General features: G+C 41.6%; 1 protein-coding gene across 5 annotated transcripts in view; it reads left to right on the forward strand.

Annotated features, from left to right (window-relative positions):
- The window catches only part of LOC129584445 (multiple PDZ domain protein-like), a 50,134-nt gene that overhangs the window by 20,052 nt on the left and 9,279 nt on the right, over positions 1–20,803 (forward strand). For all 5 annotated transcript variants that reach the window (XM_055476603.1, XM_055476606.1, XM_055476604.1 and 2 more), the window contains 16 exons: positions 911–1,298; positions 2,320–2,651; positions 3,085–3,382; positions 3,954–4,206; positions 6,885–6,976; positions 7,358–7,493; positions 8,289–8,642; positions 9,211–9,617; positions 10,053–10,166; positions 12,349–12,489; positions 12,656–12,760; positions 14,299–14,388; positions 16,709–16,964; positions 17,996–18,105; positions 18,172–18,263; positions 20,005–20,130. In XM_055476603.1, the coding sequence (XP_055332578.1) occupies positions 911–1,298; positions 2,320–2,651; positions 3,085–3,382; positions 3,954–4,206; positions 6,885–6,976; positions 7,358–7,493; positions 8,289–8,642; positions 9,211–9,617; positions 10,053–10,166; positions 12,349–12,489; positions 12,656–12,760; positions 14,299–14,388; positions 16,709–16,964; positions 17,996–18,105; positions 18,172–18,263; positions 20,005–20,130 (3,294 nt within the window). The remainder of the gene's footprint in view (positions 1–910; positions 1,299–2,319; positions 2,652–3,084; positions 3,383–3,953; positions 4,207–6,884; positions 6,977–7,357; positions 7,494–8,288; positions 8,643–9,210; positions 9,618–10,052; positions 10,167–12,348; positions 12,490–12,655; positions 12,761–14,298; positions 14,389–16,708; positions 16,965–17,995; positions 18,106–18,171; positions 18,264–20,004; positions 20,131–20,803) is intronic.

Consider the following 20,803-nt stretch of genomic DNA (forward strand, 5'->3'; position numbering starts at 1 on the left):
CTACTCTGTAGTTATCGACAAAAATTGTTTACGATACTTTTTGTTTGTGGCGGTTATTAATCCGTTATAACGTTGAAGAAAACTGCATTACATCGGTAATATGAGCGTCAGCGGGAAATAATTATGTATCCATGATATCGCTGGTTGCTTCCGTTTGGAATGAAAAGCCGTAGTCGCGAGACCATTTAAATTAACATTTGCCAGCGGGTTAGATCGATATAATTTATTTGAGAATCGCCACTTTAGCTGCAAAGCACATAATAAAATAACGATGATAATTTCGGCCAAGTGCCACTTAGATCTTGTCATTACATTTGAGTTCTGTCACGGTTGGTTGTGTGGCAAGTACCGGATATGCGAAATTCTGGTTGGGCTTATGCTGAGAATTACTGACGGATTACGAATGGCAAATATTGGATGGGGTTAATAGGTTGCAGTTATTGCGCGATTTTAATTAAAAATGATCTGTGGAATATGAGGGGATGTGCATGACGAATGCAGCAAGCAGCCTTGCAAATTTGTAATGTCCTGTAACACTTGGGTTGTATTGTAGTGTAATGGCTCATATAAAATTGTGCCAGTCGTAGTGGCTTGGTGTTATTGACAGATTTAATTTCAAGAACGCTTATGTTTAGAAACAGTTTGCATACTACATGTTTTTTTTGTTTGTCATTGTTAACTGTTATTATAACATTGTAAATAAAATTCGGTTTTGTGAAATGTTTTTGTCCTAAGAAAACATGAATATTATGAAGAAAAATAAACTAGTGAAAATTGCTCATATTTTCGTATCATGCAGTAAACTGGATTTACCTTGGGTAGTTACACTGTACAGAACGCGGGTATAAGAACGAAGAAAATAAAAGTTTTTCCAAGGAGTGGAAAGCAATGATTTTCCTTTGCATCATAGAAATGGGCGACTGCGCGAAGGTGACCAGATCGTGGCGATCAACGGTGTGTGCATTGTGGACAGTCATGCGCCGGTATCGCACCAGGACGCCGTGAGTCTACTGCAGCGTGCCAGCGGACTGGTGGAACTGGTACTGGCCCGCAACAGCGCCAACGCCGCCCTGTTCCAGAAACAGCCCGCCGCTGCTGCGACGGCGACTGCTACCCCTGTGCCGGTGGTGGGCAACCACTACGCCAACACCCTGACCAACGGACCGGCGGCGCTGGCTCACAAGTCCGCCGTCCTGCAGGCTGCCGCCGACCACCACGTCCCCGTCTCCGCATCCTCATCGTCCACGTTCCAGTCTTCCAGAGACTCCTGGCAGTCATTCCAGGACGACAGTATGGTGGTGAGTTTCAACAAAAAAATTAAAGTATGCAGTCGAATTGTTTTTCAGTGAACTACGGGTGAATTTGTTGCGAAGAAAGATGAGATGAATGTGATACGACTAATAGAATGGCATAGTAGAATTACTTACGATTAGCAGCTGAATTGTATCGTTACCGATCTGGCATTTAATACAGTATAATAATGATAAATCATAACATTTGTGTAGTGTGATGGCAGCACATTCACGCGTACGTTAACATGAATTTCTAAAGCGTTGTACCCATTTGAGGGAATATTTGTTGGAGTCGTGTCTTTAGTTTTTCGCGCTATCGATTTGTCGGTTAGCGAGTTGACATTAAAATATTAAAGCTAAAATAAAAATAGAACTAATTTGTACTTTCGTGCAGTTCATTTGTTTGAACATCGAAGTAGATAATGACACTGTAGTGCGGAGGCGTTCTTGCGATTCTAATTCTCTCGCCTGTGGAGTAACTCATTCATTTACGAAGCAATTAAAATATTGCGTTATATTTAATTCTTCTGACTTTTTCCCCATTTGTTTGTCCCGAAATATATGGTTGAAGTATTCGGATAAATTATTTTTGCGATTTAAATAGTGGAGAATGTTTTTTTGAGGAGGATTCGGCGAATACGCGTAAAATGGCATTTCGGTGCAGTTGAAATAGGAAATCAATTTATATCTATAGTTTAATACTGCTGCTGGGCTTATTAGTTGATGCCACATTTTATTGTTTTCACGGCGACTTAACGGTCAGTGTACCATCTGTACGGGTGCCATTACTGAAAACACTGTTAAGTTGGTGATAAGACGGTGAACTATTAACTGTAGCAGTAACGTTGTAGTGCGGTGGCACATTGCCCTTTTCATTGGATGGCATTGGATGGTTGCCCTTTTCTGAAACGTATTAATATCGTGTGATGCTGTAATTCATTCATTTCGTAGTTTTTGTTTTGGCTTGTTACTTACTTAGCGTGCGGATGTGTTGGATGGTGACGCGGGTTTTTTGGGTGTTGTGTAGTTAAACAGCGAATGGGCCCAGGTGGAGGTGATCGACCTGCTGAACGACGGCAGCGGTCTGGGCTTCGGGATCACCGGCGGGCGCAGCACCGGCGTGGTAATTAAGACCATCCTCCCGGGGAGTGTGGCGCACCGCGATGGCCGGCTGCGCCTATCCGACCACATCCTCTTCTGCAACGCCGTGGCCTTACGCGGGATGGGCAGTGACCAGGTGGCCGCCGTCCTGCGCCAGACACCCGACGCGGTCCGCCTCATTGTCGCCCGCAACACCGAGCTCGTCCCGGAACACGAGGGCTTCCAGTCCGATGCCGGCGTCTACCTCATCCGATCGGCGTACGTTAAATATATAAATTCGCAGTACAGAATTTTTGTAGTGCGGTGGTCATATATGTTCCTAGCGATTTCCGTTGACATAAACGCTTTAACGTTCGCGTTCATTAGTGTATCTTTAGATGCGGCTGAACTATCTTTCTTTTTATTTCAGCATAAAAATTTATTGGTTTAACTGACAGTCTGGTACAAGTGTTTCAATTATCCGTAAAATGGTCAAGTAAATAAAGATTATAAAATTTTATGTCCTAATTGTACATGGTTGTCAGCAATTCCGCTGGAAGGTGGTTTCGTAGAAGGGTGGCTTTTCAGTCGTGTTCATCTTTTCACTGCTGATATCTTTGAGCAAGTTGTAGGAAAATTTTGAAAATGTGACGGTCAACAACTGCTTTTATTTTAATCTTTCATTGTGATAAAGACAATTGGTTTTTTTTAGTGATGTGCACGATCAGTACACTCTGGAGAGAATCCTGGGCATCCGGATAACGGCCGTGCCGGCGGAGGAGACGACGACGACGGTGGTGGTGGACGAGGAGATTGCCGTCGTGCAGTCGTCGGACGCGGTCAACTACGACTACGAGAACATTCCGCCGCCGTCCTACCGCACCGTCTTCCACAAGGAACAGGTCGTCACCACCAAGGCAACCCCGCTCACCTCCCCCGCGCCCTCCGCCGCCAGCTACCAAACCTTTGCTCAAAATGTCACGGTTGTCACGGACCATGTTGCTCCCACGGTCAGTAATTAAAGGAATAATCGTAAAGCGTTTTCTGATTTACGAGAATAAATTCAAGGAAGAAAGAAAATGAGAAATAAAAATGGCATTAGCTATCACGAAATAAGCCGCTTTGTGATTGGCTAGAATCGACAATTGTAGTGGAATGGCGGCCACACGTTGAATTATTCGTTCACGGAAGTCCTGAGCATTTAGCCTTACGATATGCTTCGTTAGAAGATTTTGCTGTGATATGACGCATTAACTTTTCTTTCTTTTGTAAAAAATTATTTATCAATATTTTTTATTTTTTTTGGTTATTATTTATTTAATTATTAAATTGTTATCAAAAATTACTTAATAAAATTTTTAGCAGCCGTGATGGTCTTAAACTGGAAATTTATTTTACTAAATAAGCGTGACGGCGGTGCCAGAATGACGTCGAATGGTGTAGTACAGCGGCAGACGTTTCATCGTTACTGGTGAGACTGTCCGTTTTATCTGAAAACATGTAAGAAATATTATATCCGAAAATTAAAAATTCAGTTTTCGAAAAAAAGTTTTTTTGCAATTAAAATGTTCCGATCTACAGCCACGACGGCCATCTTCGACACATTCCCGTGAGAGCCTGCACGTCGTTCCCGAACGGGAGAGCGAGCAGGTGACGACGATGATGGCCATTGAGCGGCGCGTGTCCGCGCACATCACCACGCCCGTCGTGGACGAGGAGGAGCCGTTGTACGATCAGACGGAGTTCGACGACGAGATGGACAGCTTCGAGGTGGAGCTGACCAAGGACCAGAAGGGACTGGGCATCACCATTGCCGGCTTCGTGGGCGGACAAGGTATGTTAAGTTGTATCACTGGGCAGAACTTAGCTCACTGTGCATTGTTCATGTATTTATCTTGGACCCATTACTGCCAAATCTTATTATGTGGATACTGACTTGATGGGTAGGAAATTAGGAATGCAAGAATCTTTGCAATTAGCTGTACTGCTCAGATGCTTTCCCATTTAATGTAAATGCTGGGTATTTGTAGTACTTAATGGTTTGAGGTGATGGGGTTTTTTTACTTGCGTTAACAGAGACAGCATGGTTAGATCGGTGTAATGAATTCGTAGACTAGTGGCTCTTTAAGGGGTCGTCAAAAATAGCCGACAGAAGTCGTACAATCTTAAGCATGGAATAATTATGCGTATTAAATAACTGTTCTGCTTTTTAAGCCGATATTTTTTAAATTTACCCTGCTGGTAGCGCATGAATTTTGTAAACCTTGTTAATGCAGTATGACAGTGTCGATGATTTATTACAATTTTTACTTTAATGGTGCGTTTATTTATGACGACAGCAGGTGCTTTTCGCTGAGCTCGACAGTGGCCGATCCGTCGCTCTAATGTTGCATTTAAAAAACATGGAAGTTATGAGAAACGTATACCGGGTATCGGATTTCTCCGACCCGTTGTCTAACTCGCGTGATCGATAAAAAAGCCGGGCTAGAGAATGCGCGGAGAGCGAGTGTACGAGTGTCAACTGTAAAAGTGTCCATTCCCGCGTTTTCGGGTAAATCGATACAAATCAGGGGTTTAATTTGAATGTTTTTGCGCGGGTCAGAGACAGACGGGATTTTTCGGGGCTATATTAGCGCAAGTTGAGCGCGCGCTGCACTTTAAAAATAGGGGAGCACTGTGTGGCGCGCAGTAGTGTAAATAGTGACTGGGCCAGCATATATACGCACAGTACACACACATCACTTCTGGCTTTTTTCGCCCGCTGATTGATCGTGACGGACAGATTCCCGGGGTGAGAGACGCGCGTGTGTGTGTATTTCCTATCTACCCGGGAAATGTGTGTTGTTTTGCAGTAGCTGATTGCTGCCCGAGCCGGTTTTAAACTTTTAGTACGGGGATTATGTTTCGCCGTGTTGGGATTAGCTGTTTGTTGATAATTGATGCCGGGTGGATAAGATTCTGCGGGTGAGCGCGAGTTGTACTCTGTAGATATTTTTTCACACATTTTCAAGAAAAATTCTGTTAGTAATGTTTTTTTTTATTTTATCTCTCTTATTTTTTATTTTTACAAATTTTCTAGAATGAATATTCTATTATCATTCTAAAATTTTGGGCCCTCCACTGTGTTATAATATTTTTTCACAACTCAGAAAACTACTGATCCGGTTCTTCGCGTTCAAAATTCCATAATACTGCAGGCGTAATCGTAGTAGACCGGCAACTTCGATAAAAAAAATAAGAATCCATATCGGGAAGAAATGTAAAATGAATAGCATAACGCCGGGAGAAATTTCCCTTGAATTTTTTTTAGAACGCTATGAAAAAAAAAGTTTTTAAAAATAGTGTCAATAGTTCTTGTACACTGTCTGGTTTTTCCGGTGACGGTAATACGTGTATGTACAGATGCGGCTGACGATGTCATGATGCAACATTTTTAGCAAATCTACGGAAAAACTTTTCGTCGCACTGAAAATTATAAGTATAAGAATGAAAGAAAAATCGCTTTGGAATGCTTCCGTTTTCTACGATGCATGTGTTGGCTAACGAGCAAAGACAAATCGATTAGCAGTGCGTATCAATGGCCATCAGGGGTGTGGCGTGAAGAAACATGCGTAACTAATCCAACAGCGATCACGCCGTTCCCCTGAACACCATCCATTATGCGCCGCGCGGCCCCCCACGCGCCGCGTCGTGCGGGTCCGAAATGAGCTGACTGTCAATTTACGCGCGTGGGACAATTCGAACTCATTTGGGGCTCCGAATTTCTCTTAGCGGCTTGTTGACTTTGCTGCCTGGTAAACGTTATACTCATTACAAAAATGTTATACAACATGCCAAAAATTTCGGGGATTGAAATCGAAATATTAAAAATATTTAGCTATAATAATTATATTAATAAATATTTATATGTATACGAAAATTTATATGTATATAAAAAATATTTATGCACAAAATTATTTAAACGTATGAAAATAATAAGCGATTATATTAATATTTAGTGCTTTTCCGTAATATTGTTAAATTTAATTTTATTGCAGTTGTATGCAAAAACTTTACGTTTATTATAAAAATTGTATTTTGCTGATGTTAACCTTGAAATACATCGGTCTTTGATTTAACGATGTACACATTTTGTGGGATGCTATATTCCGCGTAGGAAGTACATGGTTTGAATGCTAAAGAGTGAAACATTTTTGGAAGGGGATTAATATAATCCGCTGTTATGGGGAAATATTGATTTTGTGCTAATACGGCCAATGAGTAGGAAAAGAGTCATACTTTGCATGTTGAACAAGTGAGCGGGAAATAATTCCGATTGCGTCAAATCCCAGCCGGTTATGTCTGTTGTACGGATTTCTGTGTAGTATGTGCCGGCAACTGGGATGGAAAAAGTGGCCAGAGACACTTGTCAGACATTTTTGCCTGATTTGCTGAATGATGCTGGTTTGGCAGTCTGCGGCAATCGCATGCAGTAGTGGCAGTATTCAGCAGCTTTTGGTTTGTGGCTTGCAGATGAGATTTCTGGCATTTTCGTCAAAAGTATCGCCGAAGGCAGTGCAGCTGACATCGATGGACGGATCCGCATTCACGATCAGATTGTACAAGTAAGCAGTGCGACGCTTTTATTCTGCATTGATTTTTGAAAATTCCCGGTGTTTTCTGGGACTTTAAAATATTTTTCTTACACGTGATTTGTCTGTGTCGCGAGATCTCGGTATCCGATTTAGACAATTTCTGGAAAATTTGCTGCCAATTTTTGTGAATATTTTGGCGGGATTATTTTATACAAGATTTTAAATCTGTTAATTTTTTAGGAAACTTCTGGAATTTAATTTTGTTCCGTTTTACGCGTAGAGTAGCTTTTAAAAAAATTTAAAATATTTAAAGATTTGATTATTTGGGAAGTTTGTTCCAGAGACCGGCAAACTTTTAAGGTTTTTGTCAACTGTGTTTTAAACATTAAATTATCGTCTCTTCTTAAACAGGTGGATGGTGCACGATTAGAAGGCTTCAGCAATCACGATGCAGTGCAGCTGCTGCGCAATACCGGCCAAGTGATCCGGCTGAAATTGGTTCGTTATCTACGCGGCCGGAAGCGCGATCAGCTGGAGCAGTATTTCTGTAAGTGCGCTTTATCTGGACACGTTTCCGTTAACACCAGCGATACACATCGCACGATAACAGCATTAACTGTGTGGCTAGTATTTGTCCGTTTTGTCGACAAATTACCAGTATACACTGGCAGTTTGTCGACAATTTGGACAATTTGGCAGTTAGGTTAATTTGGACGGTTATTTTACTTTGGTTTTTGTTCGTTAATTTTCCTCTCTTTTACATAATGACTTTAATTTAGCCTGCCAGCAGTATCACGAACTGCAACATTGATCGGTACTCTTTTTGTTATTTGTACTCTTTTTGTTATTTGTTATTCGATTGTGAAAGATGTTCGTAATTATTGTTTTTGTAGTATTTGTGTATTATATTTTGATAACTATGACTTTATCCGTTTTTATATACGATTAATTAGTGCCAGATTCGGATGTGACAATTTTCGTAATTATTATTGTTTCAATAATTTTGTTTTATTTTTTAACTATTATGACGAAGGATTACTTGGGGTAAGTTTTGGTTAATTTGGACTGTTGCTTTTACTATTGTTGTTGCTCGTTAATTTTCCCTTTTTACCAGGTTAATTAGTAAAAGGATTGTGCAGTGTTGGTCGTAGTGAAATGACTCATGACTTTTACGTCGCGGTGCACACATAAATAAAGAGACGTTAAAAGACCAATTTGGTTGCAAATAAGTACTGCTATTCCTTGGTGATAATTTTTTTAATTAATATTTTCGCAATAATTGTATTTTATTTTTAATAATTAAACTAAAAATTGCTCTGAATGAATTTCGGTTGATCTGCAGTGGAAGAGGACGCTTCTCTTGCCCCGCCCAACGCTGTGATGATGACGGACCGGCACAGTAGCAGTCTGTCGCCGCCACTGGTGGGCAGTGCCACTCCCAGCCCGTCCGCCGAGCCCCTCCTGCACCCGCCGCCGGACTCGGACGCCGCCATTATGTCGCGCTGGCGCAAAATCCTCGGCTCCGAGTTCCAGATCATCGTGGCCCACCTGCTCAAACAGAAGGAGGCCGCCGGGCTAGGCATCTCCCTGGAGGGCACCGTCGACGTGGAGGGCGGCCGGGATGTCCGGCCGCATCACTACCTGCGCTCCATCCATCCCGATGGACCTGTTGGATGCAGTCAAAAATTCCTGGCAGGTTAGTGTCACCAGCGGAAAAAGCGTATGACTTTCCAACTTGAAGTGTCGATCAAGTATAATTTCTTTGGGGATTATTACGATGTTTTTTATAAAGGTCGTAATATCCCCAAAAAAAAACAAGAAAAAGGCTTTTTCTAGTCTCGATTTTTTTCGCTCTTTTGTCAGCTTTGGTTTTTTGGAACTTCGTTAACCAGCTAAACGCAAAAGTCTATGGCTTAATAATTTCGGTGTAAAAGAAATCAACAGCAGATTGACGAAGGTCTGTGATAGAATCGGTGATTCGGCACCTTCCGTGGTGCGGTCAGCAAGCAGACCGAAGTTTTATCAGACAATGTAAAAATTGTAGAAAATTGGAGTGCAGTGTGTATGAAAACGGCTCTGCTACCATGTTACCATGCATCTGTGAGCAGTATGACCATTTGATTGGTTAACTAATGCAAATTTACATCCTTTTTTCGTAATTTATCATTTTAATTGTTGTAAACTTTTATGCGAAATTCATTGTAATTTGCTGTTGTAGATAATGATTTATTACCTTAATTAGGTATTATAAAGTTCTGCATTAGGTGATGAACTGCTGGAAGTCAACGGTATCCGTCTCTTCGGCGTGTCCCACAAAGACTGCGTGGTCATCCTGAAAGAATTGCCCCTCCACGTGCGGATGGTGTGTGCCCGGCGGAAGAAGGGCGTTAAGCGCACCGCCACGCCCGAGGGCGGTGGGGAGCTGGACGGGCTCCCCTCCAACCACGTCGGGGGCCTGGGAGTGCCGGGCAGCGACCGGCTGGTCAAGGCCAAATCCGACGGCTCTCTGGCCATCGCCGCCCCGCCCGCCAGCCCCCCGGGGATTGACCAGCTGCAGAAGTTGATCCGCTCCCGCTCCCTGGAGCCGCTGGCGGGTTTAGTGATGTGGAGTAACGAGGCGACGGTCATCGAGTTGAATAAGGGCGACCGCGGACTGGGCTTCTCCATTCTGGTTAGTATTGAAATGGCTGATCATATCTGACGGTAGAGTTTTGGAATTTGTATGGATATGGCTGTATGTTTTCGGACTTTGCTCCAACCAGGAGCGAGCGTATACTAGTATTGCAGTACTGAGATTTGTAGTGTAACGGCAACATTTACAATGAGTCCAAACTTCTAACTACTGCTTGACGGCTAAAAATTTGTACATTTCTTGATGGCTTATTACTCACGATTCCTGTTGTACTTTTTGCGAATTGCTGGATTGTTATGAGGGCCGTGATGGCATATGGGCATTCATTTTCGCGCTGCTTCGAAAATTTACAGCATGCTTTAAATTGTCTGTTTCACTTATGCTTGTGGTGAAAATATTTCAGTGGGCATATTTTTGTGGAAGTGTTGTATTGAAATTATTTTTGAAAAATAACGGTCTGGTCTGTGCTTGTAGGACTATCAGGATCCGATGAATCCGGAGGAGAGTGTCATTGTGATTCGGAGTCTGGTGCCGGGCGGAGTGGCCCAGCTGGATGGACGTTTACGTCCGGGCGACCGTCTTTTATGGGTACATACAATAGTTTGTAGTTTAAGTCCTTCGTGACTGTTTTTTCGCCTTGCTTGTTTCGTTTCTGATTTTTCTTAACAGAAGAATTTTGATTCAACAAATTTTTGATTTTTTTAAAATTTTTTTAATTTTTGATTTTTTGATTGAATAACATGACAAGTGTTCACTGGTTTTGAAAAGATTTCCGTAATAGTAGGTTTCTTTTGCTATTTCTTCGCGCAGCTGGTACTGGTTTTGATAATGTTGGAAGATTTAGCTGATAATTGTGGCTATATAGACAGATATTTATATAATTAGGTTATCAGAAGGAAACTCAGAAAAAGCTGTTTAACTGAGTGTGCATAGTGGTGCGAAGTGACCATGGTCAGCAGTGACCGAACCGACAATTGATTTTGACTAAACGTAATTAAAATTAATGTGAATAAAATGCAAACAAGTTGTTTGGGTAGCTCTGGAAAAGCTATGACCCGTACTGCTTACGTATAATCAAGATTCAAAAGATTTCGCAGCACACCGGCTTGTGTGTGGAATGCTGTTATTGCCATGTACAGCAAGCTAGCTAGTCCATTGTTCCAGAGAAAAATCGTATAATCTTTGCAATTTATATCCAAGTTAAACTGTGAGTAATGAGAGTGAAATCTTGTAAAAGTTTTAATCTCGCCCCCGTATTCCCTAGTTAAGCTCCTACTCTTGCATCAAAAACACCTTCCGGTCCATGAGCGCTCGTAACCTTTAAAAATCAATCTGTGCAAAACGGTCAATTATCGAAAGAGAGCATTTGGTTGTAAAGGCAACGTCCGTTTAAGCAATTAAACATTATTCAGCAGCGGTGCCGAGTGCCGACACAGACAGTGCAAAGTATAAATATAGCACTCCCACTAATTTTGATAATTCGTGATGCTTAGGAGGGAGTGCTACCTACCACAAGTCGGCTAGGAGAACTGCCTTCCTTTCTAAACATAAGCATTCGTTCTTTTCTATAAACGTAAGTAATACTCTACGAGTAGGTTTTTTTGGCAAAACGTTAACGATCCTATACTGCGCGATGCCTCCATATTTCTCAACAGTTGGTCACTTGTACAACAATTAGAGAATATATATAAGGTAAACTTCGTGCTCGTTATCTCTGTTATCACGTTCAGCTGCAAACTGGATACGGTATTAATGCCACTGTAGACGTCACCAGGGCTGTGGTCAAAAATAATGCCAGTGACCAGCTGTCCAAACCGTAGAGTAGAAATGACCAACTTTTGCGAAATATCGAAGTAATACTGTGTACTGGTGCTTGCTAGTATTTTTTGGTTTATAACTTTTCCTAGACCACTGGTCATCTTGATGACCATCAGAATGCACCTTTATTAAAGTACTCGTTGAGATCTATCGTTTGAGCTATTGGCATATTCTGTGCGATTTTTTTATCGGCAGCTATAAATGACAATGAATAACATGTCAGCGCAACATGGTTACCATGCGTGTTAGGCCGACATGGTCATCTCCTGCTTGACCTATGGTCGCTAAAATTTTAAAAAAATTATTTTTCTCTTAATTGAATTTTTCTGTCACAAACTGCCATTTTTCAAAACTGTAGTCCCGTCCCTTCTAGTACCCGGCTTTCCTGGGTTAACAGAAGAATTTTGATTCAACAAATTTTTGATTTTTTTAAAATTTTTTTAATTTTTGATTTTTTGATTGAATAACATTTTTTATTTTTTTGTTCACTGGTTTTGAAAAGATTTCCGTAATAGTAGGTTTCTTTTGCTATTTCTTCGCGCAGCTGGTACTGGTTTTGATAATGTTGGAAGATTTAGTTGATAATTGTGGCTATATAGACAGATATTTATATAATTAGGTTATCAGAAGGAAACTTTCGTAGAAAACTGGCTTGTTTGTAATGGACTTGTTAGTCCTGTTTGAAAACCCAGAATATTGTACAACGAAATTCTAATGTGTGTGATTTCGATGTTTTGGAGACTTTATCAATTTTTTGCAGTGGTTTTTGTACTATAGTAGATTGACAGTGCAGCTGTTTCGTATTGGGTAAGAATGTTTGAAAGCATGCGCCGGCACGAGAACTCGACGGAATTCCGCTGCCGGTTGCAATCCACCGCGGAGGGGATGTAATATTAAACAAATAAGGCATTCTGTGTGTGCAGTAGTGTAATCCGATCCCGCTTGGCACTAGGTCAACGACATCAATCTGGAGAACGCCGTGTTGGAGCGCGCCGTGGAAGTACTGAAAGGCGCGCCCAAAGGCATCGTCCGCATCGGCGTGGCCAAACCGCTGCCCATCACCGATACCTCCATCCTCAATGGCCACTACGCGGTACGATCCCGGCGCTTTTTTCGCCGGAAACTGTTAATTATGGTTTTTAGCAAAATATTACTTGTATAATATATGGTTCTGAGTTTTGTTGAATTTTTTGAATAAGCTTTAGATTTTTTTAGCATGTTGAGTCTGGTTGGATTGCATACTTGTAATTCTTCTGCAGATGGGTGAGAGTCAGATAATACATCCGGAAGGCGCTGATACGTTTTTGATGGCAGCGTCCGCGGACGACAAGGAGAACACGCCGCAGCCGGTGGTCACCAACGGTGTAAGTGGATGGAACTGAAGCGTTTAAGCGTTTTTGTACTTTCCTTAAATAAAATAAACGAAAGGCATGCCGCACCAGTATTACGGTAAATCAAACGATTAGGGTGAAAAAAAAACGTTGAAAATTTATCTGATATTTATTTTTGATTGTAAGATTTCGGATGCCTAAAGTTAGCATTCTTTTCTATCGGAAGAAACACTCGCAATTTGAACACGCCATTACTCTACGATAGTGCGATGTATGATATGCTTGGACCCGTTTTACCTTTTTATTTGGCAAAGGCCAATTCGCGGTCTAATAAGCCAGCGCAGGTAGACACTAAATAAAATGATAGATTTTAAACGTTACAAAAATAACCATGACACTTTGGTAGTTCATGCCAGGTCTGTATTTGACCGCCGTAGTTTATTAATTTTTCATCGGCTTGTCTATGAGAAATTTTTGTTTGTAAAATGTGCCTTTCCAAAACGTACGTTTTGCAAGAAAAAGAAAATTTCGATAAAACTGTTTATTTTGAATCGTCAAGGCGGAGAAGAAGTGAACTTTTCTCATGAAAACGGAAAAAAGCTCTTGAATTTTTTTTCTGCATTTCGGTTTCAGTTAAACTTGTCGAAATCGAATATATTGAAATCCTTTTTCACATTTGTGTGGCCAGACTGAGGGCTTGTTCAACAAAGCAGTTAAATGCGTATGAAAATTATTAATTTTCCTAGCTTTGGCTTGCTTTAGTACGCGCCGCAGTTTTATGTTTGATTAAAATTTAAAGAAGTTATTTGCTAATGGTTTACCGCGTTTTGTTTGTCACGGGAACGTTAGAAACGTTGACTGTATTAGAGCGAGCTATATTTAGTTTTCTTCATTGAATTGTTGTCTAAATTTGCGTGGGAAACACATTAAGCCGACACCAGAACAGGCACGTTAAACGATCACGTTAAAATGATTAAGGCGGTCCCGGTGCGCATAATGGGGTCGAAATTATTTGGAAAATGAAAAGTATTGATCGTGTAATTCGGTCATATATATTGTGGCGGGTTATGTAAGACGCGTGGGCCCGGCTTGTCGCCCGGCGGCCGGCCGCGGACGGGGCCAGGTAAGAAAAATGTGATCAATAATGGATGCGGAGTAATTAGATCACTTTGGCCTCCATTGCATCCATATTGCGTCCGACGAGAGAGATTGAGACGCGAGAGAGAGTAAAGAGTAAAGAGAGTGCAACCGAGCCCGGCATCATTCCGCTGGCGGAATTAAAGAAAGCCAAATGCATGTTGTCAGTCACACGCAGCTCCGTACACAGGCTAATCAGTTTGCAGCCGGGGACTGGCTGACACAGCGGCGGATGTTTTCCGCTCGGTGCCTGCGTTGCGCAGAGAGAACAGTGTTTAGTGTAGCCAGGGGAATTTTCGTTTATTTTTTCAACGGGATTGGTTTTGCCGATTTTCTGGCGGAATTATTTCGGCATGAAAAATCATGCAAATGACCTTTTTTCCATGATTTTGTTGTGGAAGATTGAGTGTGTGATGTTTTGCGGAATTTCGCAGGGTATCAGCGGGATTCATGAGGATATTGCGCGGCATTATTACCGGTCCGCGACGACCGCGAGTACAGAATATGGACTGCGGGAAAATACGGTAAGGATTATCTCAATCTAATTTAGCTATTTCGCTGTGTGCGGAATGTGTTTCCCATGGTACTGTGATTCATGGGAACCGGCATACATTGACCGATAAAAAGCGCTGCCACACACATTCTCCTTGCAAGTTAATGCGACAAACGTCATCCGCATCAATTTTGTGGGGATTATTTTGTTTGTAAAAATTAATCCACTGCATCGTTGCAATGATGTTGTTAAGCAGAACATTTCGATTTGATTACATGATCGTATTATAAATTATTGATTGTCTCTCTTCAAAAATCTGATTTTTAATTTGCTTATGCCAAACAGCCTCGGTTTCCAGGTTTTCTGCTTGAAAGTTTGATCAATAATTTTGTCAAAAGTTAATTAATTTCTGGAAAAAATAGTGGGATGACTTTGGAATTCGATATAACTAAAAAATCATAGGATTGTATAGCGAGCTTAAAAAATTCGAAAAATATGGCCCAAAGACGCAGTTTCTCGTGGTATAAGAACACGAATTTATCTTGTCACATTCCGGATGCGGGAATCCATCTCCCGTCGCCATTAGCAGTGTCATTATGTGATTTCCGGTACGCTGCATCATTACACCGCAAAATCACGTGCGCTGCATTTTTCTTAATCATATCCGGATTTTCCCCTTTAGCAATTTATTAATATGGAATAATAAAGATTGCTGACGTGAAATTTAATTTGATTTTAATTAGCACAAATCAAGGCAGCATTTTTCTACCGTATCCAGATTTGCTCCCTTTAGCATTTATTAATTCAGAATAAAAAAGATTGTTGACGTGATTTTAATGCGATTTTAATTTGCACAAATCAGTCAATTACGCCGAGTGGCGTATTATTTAATCCGAGCACGAACGTGTCACGGAAACACTCTGTTCAATAAGATGCTGATACGTTTTTCATCGTTTGTACGCGTCCATTAAGAAGATTTCCCGAAAAATGAACGTCGACGCCCGATGAAAGGGAATATTGTCAAGACGGGGGGCTGTTCAGTTTAGCCTGCCCGGGATCGATCATTCTGGTTAAAATGTCAAGAAGGAAATCCAATAATGCTACAATAACAGTCCTTTGTGCCGCGATCATCAGATTCTTTGCACAGGCACTCTAGCCAATGATTGCCCGGTGTAATTAATTACGGCGCATCCGATTATATTCGGTATTGTCGTGCTTTTATTCTACGAGGCATACAAGGAAATTAGGAGTGAATTATTGTTATGTTCCGCATCGTGTCGCGTTGTCGGTTTATTTAGATTGGTTAGCTCGATAAAATATTGAATTTGATAGTCAAATGGATACGAGTCGCCAGTGCTGGCTGTTTGTTTACGCGGTCAATAAAACGAATTGTCAAGCTGATGTAAAAGAAAGAGAGACAAGAGACGATTTTGACGATGGTTGTGCTGCTTGACACGCTGGTTATTTTCGCCGATCAACTGTGAAATTATCCCGTTCATTTTTTTATACGCTTCTTATTGGAAAAATTTTATAATTTTTTCGGAGAAATTTGCGGGTGAAGAAATTTCGGAGTCGTTCGCGGTATCCGATGGGAAATTTTTTTCTGATGATGGCGATGATAGATGTCTGACCCGGAAATTGATTGCGTGCTCATTTGTGCGCGCGGGGAAAATATTTTTTGATGAAAAGTGATCCCGGGGTTGGCGCGTTATACGATGAATCGCCGATTTTGTTACTGCGAAGTGAATTGGTTGTTGCGTTTTGCGTGCCGGGATTTTTGATTATCCTTTATGAATTATTTGTCTGATTTCCGGTTGATCTTGAGTGGATTTCTGCGCAACCTTCAATCGCTCAGAATTATTAGCTCGTTTTTATATGACATCTAATCGAAACCGACGTCTCCTTGCGCTCTGTAATTTTAACTCTCCCCGGCAAAATTTAAATAATTATATTTTTTAAATAATTGGATTTATTTTTTACTTGCTTTCTGTTAAATAACATTAATACAGTTTAATTTTTTTGTCTTGAATTTTACGAATATTTGTGTTTCGCTCTTGGCGATGATTTTTTTCTTCGTTTAAAAAAATCGGCGTGTCTGCGTAAAAAAATCGATTAGCTGGGCGGCGTAATTACCAGTGGTGAAAATGTGCTTTTTCCCATGGAAAATTAATTTCCACCCGATCGGTCGATGTGTGCCGGGCGAGTGGCCCGGCGCTGAATGCGGTGGGGCTTAATTAAAAATCACCCGCTTGTGTGTGCGGGGGCGTTAATAACATTAGCCGGGGACCTTGTGCCGGGTGATGGCTCCCGTGCCGACCTCACTTGACATCCGCTCCTGTTATGCCCTACAGGGAATAAACCTGAATGCGGCGTCCACCACCGCGACGGGAGCGACAGCCGTCAGTGCTGCTTATCAGTACCATTCCTCCTCCGCCACCGCCCCCTTCATGTCGCCCTCCTCCCGCACCTCCACCCCGCTACAGTCGCCCCGCTGGTCGCCCATGACCTCGCCCAGTCTCCTGCCCGGCTCCTGGGGATCCGATGTGCCTTATCTGCCGCCGACGCTGGAGAAGACCATTAAAGTTAATAATCAAGTGCTTTCACTGGGTAAGTCGCTGGCGATAATAAAATTAATATAGAAATTATATTACTTAATTAAATAATGTGACTGCGTATGTGAATATGGTTTGTCTGTTGCACGTCGCTATCAAAAATTGATTTGGTTTCCATACCATCCATCATCCGTTGTAAAGATATGTGGGTAAAATGATTTGCGAACGTTAGTTTTTAAAATTTTCGTTGTGTCATGGAGGAATTGAGGAATTGAGGTTCTTGCCTGCTTATTTGCAGACGGTATTCAAATTAGTACTTGGACTTGACAGAAAAATCGTAGTAAAATGGCTTATATTGGGGGGAACTGCCACTATTATGAAACTTAAAAAGCTGTCGGTGAATTGGCATAGTGGTTTAAAAGTACAGTTAGTTTGGAAATTTTTTATCCACTTTTAACGAATGATGGTTTTCTCAAGAACTGCCTTGTGTGAATTTCCTGCCTTGCCTGCCTGCCTGAACTGCCTTGTGTCTATAAGAAAAGTTTCAGAAAATCTTCAACGTGCAATGTGTATTATTAAAACCAAACTTAGGTAGACTGTAGTAAGTTATAGAATTCTTTTGATTTTACTTTCATTTTAATACTTACGTTTATTTTAGAATACATTACTGCATGATTAAAACAGAACGGCCGGATGTAACAAGATTTACTGTTCATAGATGAACTGAGCTCTCACTAAAAAAACTGTGCACTGCAGAAAACTGACCCAGTGGGATAAATTAACCTAAAAATTAATCAAAAAATATAAAAAATTGAAGATGTTAGGAAAAACGAGAGCTAACGGAGAGATGCTAACTGAATGCAATGTTAACTGAAAGATGCTGTCGGTTTCCGTTAACTTGTGCTGTATATGATTAACGGCGACATTGGCCGGAATAGTGCCACTAAATACTGGTAATGGACAGGATAAGACGATTCAATTTGACATGTACCAGCGCAGGACATTAATCACGAAGCCGAGACTGATCGACACAGCCAGGGAGCCGCGTAATGGCGGGTGGTTGATGCGACGCGCTTGTTGTTGCAGGCCTGGAGGTGGATGTGGTGGAGAAGGGCATGAACGGGTGCGTGGTACGGCGTATTGAGCCCAACAGTGCTCTGCACAGCGACAAGCGCCTGCAGCCCGGTGATTATGTGGTAAATGCCTCTTTCCCCTCCAACGATCGGGACCGGTCTGGAAAAAGAGTGTTGTGTGTTTTACAGACCAGTATTCATCACGAATCCTTACGGCGGGTGGTGAAGGCGCAGGCGCACGCCATTATCCGACGGGCTTCCCTCCTTCAAGGTGATATCAGGTACGGAAATCACGTGGAAATTGAAGTGTTGTTGTATTCGATCGAATAATGTGGTAAAAGGTCACTTTGCTGGCTTCCCGCGGCAGACTTCCGTAATAAGTTTTCCCGGTCTGGTTGGCACCGCCAACCCTTCGTGTAGTAGATATTTCTTATAAATATCTCCACGCACACTGCCAGATCTCGGGGTTTTCGGAATTTTTTTTAATTCTGAATGAACTGGATTTCAGAGCGTGCTTGCAGCTTTCCCTATAAGCAGGGATAGCTTATCTTATGTATTAATGTTCTGAATATCGTTTCAGGATACTCAAAGTTTTCTGGTTAATTATTTGATTTTCCATAGACTTTCATGTAAGTAAGTGAACGGGTGTCCTGAATGTTGCTTAATAATTTTCAGATTGATTCGATCGAGTGGGCCCCAACTCAGTTAAAAAATGTCTTATATCTATGGAATTTTGTAGTACAGTGGCAAATGCATTGCTTCTCGATCAATCGTTTAGACTTTACTTACAAGACTTTACAGTACTTGTTTAGACTTTACTTGTTAGTTCACTGGCTTTGATATTCTGTTAACATTAAATATATTTTGGGAAATCTTTTTAATTCATGAGATTCTTCTTGGCCTTTTTTATAAAAATTTCCCCCCTGAAAAATCAGTTTCCATTGGGTTTTTGCCATTTGTAACGCTCGTTGTGAGACTGAAGGAAACTTATAATCGATTTTTTTTGGCGAACGGAGAGAGTTTTCCTTTAGTACGGAGCTGTGTGTAGTAGTTGCTGTTGGTTGGCGGAAAATGCAATGGGTAAGTAAGCTAAGAGCTGCCGGGATGAATGCGGCAGACGATCCCGGTTTGGGCCGGTTTCCACTTGACTGACAGGTCGGCAATTGCACTGGCGAAGGGGAAAATTGTACCGATAATCTGGCCATATTCTCTGCTTGACGACGCAATCACTTTCTCCCTCGACGAAATCCCCCCATGCACGATTGCCTCGTCGTCCCTGGCCCAAGCGGGCCCGTTTTCCGCTACATTGCGTCCTATTACGCACTGCAGATTAACTGCATATATCGCAATTTGTTCCGTCTGACGTTAAAAAAAGCTGAAATTTCTCAACAAATTCTCAAAATTACACATCGTTACGTTTTGGCTTATTTTCGCTCGTAAACTAGCGTCGCAGATTTGGGTTGGTGTTATCCGCTTTGCGACGGTTTCCCGCTCTTCTACGATTTTCTACGTCGTGAGACAGCTGTGGTTATGTAGCTGTGTTTTAGCTGCACATTTTTTTTTAACCGGGAAATTAAAGTAAAGTAATAATAATAGTTAAATTAAGTATGAAAGTGTGACGTTATGAAAATTTTTTAAAAATTATTTTCTCTTTCGTTACGAGATTTTTTTGAAAATTACCGCATATTTTTCCTTCCTTCCTGTATTTTCCTGCATTTGTGCAAGGAAATTTCAAGGTTGTATGCAAAATCCAAGTGACAGGATGCTAAACGACATCGGCTGAATAGTCGAATCGCGGTCTCTTTTTTCCCTGTGATTTCCTGTGGCTTTCATGTGATTTCCGTCAGTCGCGCACACGGCTCCCTCCCGGCAACTGGTATTGGCCGGGTAGCATTTCCGGCCGTGAATACCGTCATTTGTTTGCGTCTAATTGGCAAATTATAGGCCCTATTGAAGTGGAGGCGGTAAATTACCTTGCTGCAGCTTAGAGCAACTCAGCACTCATGCCCGGCACTTTTTCAGCATCACGTACATTCCGGCAGCGGATGCGGCGCACTACCGCCAGATGCAGCCCTCCCTGGCCAACGTTAACCAGATCGTCGACGCCGAACTGGATACCGGCAATCTTCCTGACCAAACTTCACCGCGGTAAGTCGGTTGCACGTATTGATTGTGAAAATCCCTGCATGGTAAAAATTTTGCGGAATAATTTTGCACGAAATTAATATTAAAACAATTTGATGTGCGCATGACGTGCCATTCCCTGCATCTCCCCGCATTTGAATTTTTTAATATTTATTTGAAGAATTATCTATGCATCGCTTATTCCTGTACGGTTTGTTTCGTTGGTTGAAATTTACAGGAAATTATTTTTTGTGGCCGTGACGAAATACACGATAAAATTGAGAATTTATTTGAAATTTGTTTTGAAATTTATTCCTCATTTTTCTGTAATTTGTTTCCTTGTGGTAAACTTGTTAAAAATTCAGGCGATAAGTCCGGGATACTCATGTACATATTCATGAGAAAAATCTGTAGGGACGAAGATTTATGTGGTTGGTGTAAATGTGACAGGACACCATGTTGTAAAATTGACGATGCTGTTTAATATTCATCCCATTGGCACTCGTGCCGCGATAAGTGATGTAATGGAGGTATTTATGAGAGTGCGGATGACTCGGTATGCGAGCGAGCGATGTCGGGGCGTGGGCGGAACGGAAGCCGAGTGATTAGTATGCGGCAAATGGATTATGATTGGGAAGTATGTGTGTACAGTCTGTACATAAACGCTGCCGCAGTGCGAAGGCACATATCTCCGTCC

The sequence above is a fragment of the Paramacrobiotus metropolitanus genome, unplaced genomic scaffold, assembly GCF_019649055.1.
Source record: "Paramacrobiotus metropolitanus isolate TYO unplaced genomic scaffold, Prichtersi_v1.0 Parri_scaffold0000013, whole genome shotgun sequence".
In the NCBI taxonomy this organism is placed as follows: Eukaryota; Metazoa; Tardigrada; class Eutardigrada; order Parachela; family Macrobiotidae; genus Paramacrobiotus; species Paramacrobiotus metropolitanus.